The sequence below is a fragment of the Mycetomoellerius zeteki genome, unplaced genomic scaffold (assembly GCF_001594055.1).
Source record: "Mycetomoellerius zeteki isolate Tzet28-1 unplaced genomic scaffold, Tzet1.0 scaffold113, whole genome shotgun sequence".
Classification (NCBI taxonomy): Eukaryota; Metazoa; Arthropoda; class Insecta; order Hymenoptera; family Formicidae; genus Mycetomoellerius; species Mycetomoellerius zeteki.
Window position 1 is genome coordinate 2196376 of NW_017256051.1, and position 6434 is coordinate 2202809.

The following is a 6434-nucleotide window of genomic DNA, read 5'->3' on the forward strand; positions in this document are numbered from 1 at the left end:
TGCGTGCGTGCGTGCGTGTGCAGGATGTAAGTTTGATAAAGCGCTCGTGAGCAGGTAGGGTGGATTAAACTGACAATGAATCGAAAAGTCCTGTACCATTTTGCAATTTTCGCAATAAGTAACGAGATATTAATTTCTAAATATTGCCGAATAAGGGATATTAATAAGGCCGATCAAAGTTAATCGGAGTTGGTCGAAGTGACCCTAAGCAGATAAAATCGACGCATAAGACAACTTTAAGATATATTTCAGATTTCTTTATAAAATATTTTAAAGGTGTTTCTTAAAGAATTTTTAAAGATATATAAATTGCTTTATATGTCACTTTTTTCGACATTCTGTAAGAAATTTAGAGGAAATAGGCACAACAGAGAAGCTATCAGCGTCAGGGCTGTGGCTCGGTGACAGGACAGAAGTCTACCAATATGGAGGAGACCAGGCCTCGGTTCGAATCCCGGAGCGCCCTAATAATTTTTCTCGTGTTGTCGCTTATTTTTTACAATTTTGCTTACTGGGTGACTAAAAAAAATTGCGGAAATTGCAAAATGATAGAGGACTTTTCAACTCAATTTAGGCCGGCTCTATGAATCTGCTCACGAGCGCTTGGGCGCTGAAAACTTACCGGACATCTTACACACACACACACACACATACACACACACACGCGCGCGCGCGCATGTATACATATGTATATACATATATTGAAAAAGAATATTATATCAATTTGCAATTATATTTTGTAAACACTCGTTAATTGATATGATGATTATCAAATATAGGCACGAAAAAAAGGAGAAAGTATCTATACGCTTAGTGAAAATTAATGGAATATTATATATATGAAATTTCCTTTTCCTTTCTGTGCCATTTTAGTATATACGAGGGAGCAATGATCATCATTATCATCATCATCATCATCATCATCATTATCATTATTTTATCACTATTATCATTATTATAAGAGAGATATATGTGTATGTGCATATGTGCGCGTGCGTGTATAAGTGATTAATTTGATAGGATTCCTTTATTGTTATTAAATTTTACATAGGTGATGAATGGTGACACAATCGAAAACAACAACGCGCAAGATATTGAAGGAAATAATTTCTTAGGTGATTATTATCTAGAAAAACAGGTTGATGATACTTACGAAAGTAGTGGAATTAAGTGTAACAGTATCACTATTTCGAATAATACAAAACCAATATACAAAGTGTTTCAGAAATAGTTGGCCAAACTTTAAGAGCATATTCCATTCATTGTAAAGATGAAAAAAAGTCATATAAACATGGGTCCGGAAATGCTTCCTTTCCAAATTATAAACATTTTTTATTTACTTATATCTATATTTTCATTACAGAAATTGCTGGAAATGATCGTCTTTGAAGAAAGATTTATTGATACAGACGTTGAGCTTCTCTGCAGTTTCCATTAGTTCGCCCATGCATGTGATAGATATCTGCCAATTCGATGTTGGAATAAGCTGCTATGTTGATAAATACTATCTTCACTCTTAAATGCTTAAATAAAGACTGATTCCAATTCCATACAGACCTATCTAATAACTTTTTGTTTACTTTAGAAGGTGAATAGAAGTACAATTCATGAAGTGTCGAAGCGAAGCATATGTCGTCTGACGTAAATATGTACAATGTATATAAGAAATGTTTATAACTTGGAAGGCAAGCGTTTCCAAACCCATGTTTATATGACTTTTTTTTCATCCTTACAATGAGTGGAATATGCTCTTAGAGTTTGGCCAACTATTTTTGAAACACCCTTATAATATATTGATGTAATATATATTCCTATATTCTTACTGTCCAACAAATTCCAATTGAATTATGATGAATTTTTTAATATATGCAGAAAAAGAAGTGATGCCGTTTAATAATAATTTCGCAAACGTAGGTGTCGAAAAACGATCGAAGGAGAAATCGGCAAGAATCCAAGAGGAAAACTCGTTCTCCATTTCCATCAATGAAACTTGGTTGCCGATGGTCGATGGACATATTGTGATCAAAAACGATGAAATGCCTGATCTTCGTACATTTTGGAAAGGCGAAGGAAATAAAAAAAGTATCAGAGAAGCCCAAGGTATATGTATTAATCTAGCTACAATCTCTTTCTTTTACCCTTTTATCCTATCTTGAAATTTTCCACTGACGCGTTAAATAGAACGGAAAGTTGTATATTTTCGAAAATGCCATGTTTAAAATATTTATCTGTAAAACAATGTAACGAAAATACGAAGTGCGAAAAGGGAATTGCAAAGATGCTAAAAAAAAGTTTATCTCAAATGTAGCTCGAATAATGTTGAAATATATGGATAAGAGTGTGGATCCGTGTCAGGATTTCTATCAATACGCTTGTGGTAATTGGGCGAAACGAAATCCTATTCCGAAAGACAAAGCCGGCTACGATACTTTCGAAATGGTCAGAGAGTCATTGGATTCTGTACTGAGAGAATTGTTAGAAGACCCGATATCACACGAAGCGACGATGCTACAGTAAAGGCGAAACATCTGTTTCAAAGCTGCATGAATTACGGTAAGTAGGTATAGGCAAATTAATATACGCGTACGCGTGAGTATTTTAATGGGGTAAGAATGTGGCTAGAGATCTTGGAGCAACGTATGGAACGACCACTTATCCAGCTTTTGGATCAACTTGGTGGTTGGCCAATTCTAAAGCCAAATTGGGATCCCGACAAATTCGACTGGCTTCGCTTGACCGCACAACTTCGATTGTACAATAATGAAATATTAATCTCAGAATGGGTAGGTCCAGATATTAAAAACAGCGACAAGTACGTGATACAGGTAACAGAGTGTGACTCGCCGTATCGTATCATTCTCATATTTCGTTTTGTCACAAAGAAACTAACATTAGAAACATTTCGTTCGCAGTTTGATCAAACATCGCTCGGACTTCCTACAAAAGATTATTTCCTTCAATCATCGAACGCGATTTACCTAAAGGCATACAAGGATTACTTAATGGGAATCGCAATCTTACTTGGTGCACCCTCAGATAATGCGACCATTGATGTCGAAGAGCTAATTGAATTCGAAACGCAACTCGCGTCAGTATGTACCACTTTCTCCTCTATTATCGTTTTCTGTTCACCGATTCAGGATCTCTATTGATCTCAAATCTCGTAGATTACATCGTCACCGGATGAAAGACGAAATTCTTCAGAGCTCTATCAACGAATGAGTTTAGGTAAACTGAGAACACTTGTGCCGCAAATCGATTGGTGTCGTTATTTGTCGATCGTCTTGGCTCGACCGATATATTTTTTCGAGCCAGTTGTCGTCTTTGCATTGCAATACATCCAAGATTTGGTTGTTTTACTTTCAAAGACACAACCTAGGTATACTTATATAGATTTTACATGTTGCAACTTTATTTTTCTTGATTCTTCTTTTGATCCAAGACTTTGTTTATTTGTTTTTACATTTTTAACACAGATATATAAAGCGTTAGGCCGGAATCAGACTAGGCATTGAAGATTGAGATCGAAGATTGAAGATTGAAATTTGACCAATGAGAGTAAAGGAATTTTAGCTCCTATTGTTTTGATTGGTCAAATTTCAATCTTTCAATCTTCAATCTCAATCTTTAATGCCTAGTCTGATTTCGGCCTAACGATTAATCTTTTTCTTACTTTCACAGAACAGTGGCAAATTATCTTTTATGGAGATTTGTGCGACACAGAGTAAACAACTTGGACGATCGTTTCCAACAAGTGAAACAAAAGTTTTACTACATTCTGTTTGGTAGAGAACAAGCGCCATCGAGATGGAAGAACTGCGTAACCCAAGTTAATTCTAATATGGATATAGCCGTTGGTTCGATGTTTGTCAAAAAGTATTTCGATAAAAACAGTAAAAACGACGTGAGTATCTTCCTTGACTTGAGAATGCTCGAGTACTGCGATTTAGTACAACTTATAAAAGAAAAAGAGAAACGGGATATTTCTCTTTTCTATTAAATATATGAACAGGAGAATGTGTCCCCTTTATCGACAGACATTATCGATGACTCGAGAGATACAGCGATCTTTTAGAGAGCTATTAGATAAAACTAGTTGGATCGACGACGAAACAAAGTGCTTGGCGACTGAAAAAGTAAACTCTATGTCGCTGAGAATCGGCTATCCGGACTTTATCCTACAACCACATCTATTGAACGAGCGTTACAAAGATGTAACGTACCTTCACATATAAAATACCTGTTGAGACACACCGTAACGACATGTAACAAAGTATGATTACAAAATGGGAATGAATTACTAATATAATTAATATTATTTTAATGCAGGTTGTAATTCGACCAGACAAGTACTTTGAGAATACTTTAAATATCTTGCAACACTTAACTAGAATCGAACAAGCTTACCTTGGCAATACTGTCAATAAAACTTTGTGGAACACGAACACTGCTCCAGCGGTCGTTAACGCTTACTACAGTCGCAATAAAAATCAGATAAGTCAGTTTATTATTTGAGAGAAAGCTATATCCGTTCTTTTTATCTTTCTTTCGTGATTTTGCATTATAAAAATCACTCCCTAAACTATCTAAAACTTTTATTCTGTTTTTTCTTTTAGTGTTTCCAGCGGGCATATTACAGCCACCTTTTTATCATAGATTTTTTCCACGAAGTTTAAATTACGGTGGGATCGGTGTCGTAATCGGACATGAGATTACTCATGGATTTGACGATAAAGGCAGATTGTTTGACAAAGATGGGAATCTTTATAGGTGGTGGAAAGACGAGGCGGTTGATGGTTTTCATCAGCGAGCACAATGTCTGATTGGTATGGAAAGAGGAAATTCCCTCTTTGATCAATTGCGATACGCAATAGCATAGAAAGAGATTATAATCGGATGCTTTTGCCTTTGTAATTGAGATCATCTTCCTTGCAGATCAATATGCAAATTATACCGTGACAGAAGTTGGAATGCAGATAGATGGTGTTAATACGCAAGGTGAAAATATTGCTGATAACGGCGGTATTAAACAGGCATTTAGAGTAATTCCACAAATTTTCCTTCTCTAATTTCAATCAAAGAATCTAGTTTTACCGATTGGTGGAACTATGATGAAAAGTTTGTTTTCTTTGCAGGCATATGAGAGATGGTTACGTACAAACGAAGAGGAAGACGAAACTCTACCCGGAATGACTGTGACGGGTAAACAATTATTCTTTCTGAACTTTGCTCAAGTGTGGTGTGGTTCGATGCGCCCTGAAGCGACAAGAAATAAATTGAAAACATCTCTACATTCACCCGGTAGATTTCGAGTCATCGGCACGCTTTCCAACTCGAAAGACTTTGCTCAGGTGTTCAATTGTCCTCTTGGTTCCCCTATGAATCCTGTGAGCAAATGCTCGGTATGGTAAAAAAAAATGCGAGTGTGTGTGTGTGTGTGTGTGTGTGTGTGTGTGGGGTGCGAATTAAGCATTTATATAAGGTACATCGAATCAAATCGAATTGAATCGAATCTTTTTTATTCGAAAACGAATCGAACTCGAATAAAATTTTTACACACTGACATCAGCTAAGAAAAAAACCTTAAAAAGCTGAAAAAAATCATTTTTAATGTACAAGTGTATCAAAAAGTTAATAATGTAACATAAATATACTAAAAACAATACTTTTTGTAATACCTGTATGTTACGAAAATTACTTATTTTCTTGTTTATTTAAAAAGATCAGGGAGTCGATTTTGTATCTTCAAACAAGGTGAAAATTACAAAAGTGAGCAAATTTATTAGGTGTTGACCAATGAAATTATCAGTATTCTAATAAATTCGCTCACTTTTGTAATTTTCACCTCGTTTCGACATACACAATTGACCCCCTGAATTAAAAATATTCGTACAGTTCGCGCAATTAATGCCTTCCACTCTTGTTTTAACATTGCGCGTTACCTTGGCCGCGGTCCGATTCATGATTACAGCGCCATCAGCGTGCTCATGGTCGGTCCGTTTCATTCCTGAACGTTTTACGTGAGCAAAGTGACGTCATGGATTTTGGAATTCGCATGTTCACGGTGACCATGGCCGGTATTCATAGTCAGATCTTATTTCAAGACCGTCTTAAGTAATGTCTTAAAATGCTAAGGGCCATAGCACACAAAAAAACTTAAGCAATAAAACGTAAGCAGTAAGCGAATTAACCAATCACAGTAGAGTCCGTAAGGCCATAACATAAGCAGTAGCGAATCCAACATGTTGATTTCCTTGCTGCTTACGTCTTACTGCCTTAAGTTTTTTGTGTGCCAGGGCCCTAATACAGCCCTCTGGCCGGTATTAAGTAATGTCCAAGAAGACTAGAGACCAGGAGAGTCAACTCGCGTGGTGGGGGTGAGTCAAAAAACGTCCGCGGCTATTCACACGATGTGCAGCGGCACTGTTCATTGT

General features: G+C 36.4%; 1 protein-coding gene across 1 annotated transcript in view; it reads left to right on the top strand.

Moving 5' to 3' along the window:
- Nucleotides 1-5477, top strand: part of LOC108727758 (endothelin-converting enzyme 1) — a 23088-nt gene extending 17611 nt beyond the window's left edge. The window contains 13 exon segments of the mRNA XM_018455997.1: nucleotides 1052-1115; nucleotides 1915-2100; nucleotides 2309-2497; nucleotides 2500-2553; nucleotides 2623-2825; nucleotides 2913-3092; nucleotides 3168-3379; nucleotides 3682-3904; nucleotides 4038-4214; nucleotides 4330-4498; nucleotides 4617-4826; nucleotides 4936-5042; nucleotides 5136-5477. Of these exon segments, the coding sequence (XP_018311499.1) occupies nucleotides 1052-1115; nucleotides 1915-2100; nucleotides 2309-2497; nucleotides 2500-2553; nucleotides 2623-2825; nucleotides 2913-3092; nucleotides 3168-3379; nucleotides 3682-3904; nucleotides 4038-4214; nucleotides 4330-4498; nucleotides 4617-4826; nucleotides 4936-5042; nucleotides 5136-5411 (2250 nt within the window). The 3' untranslated portion in view covers nucleotides 5412-5477.
- Nucleotides 5478-6434: the final 957 nt, after the last annotated feature.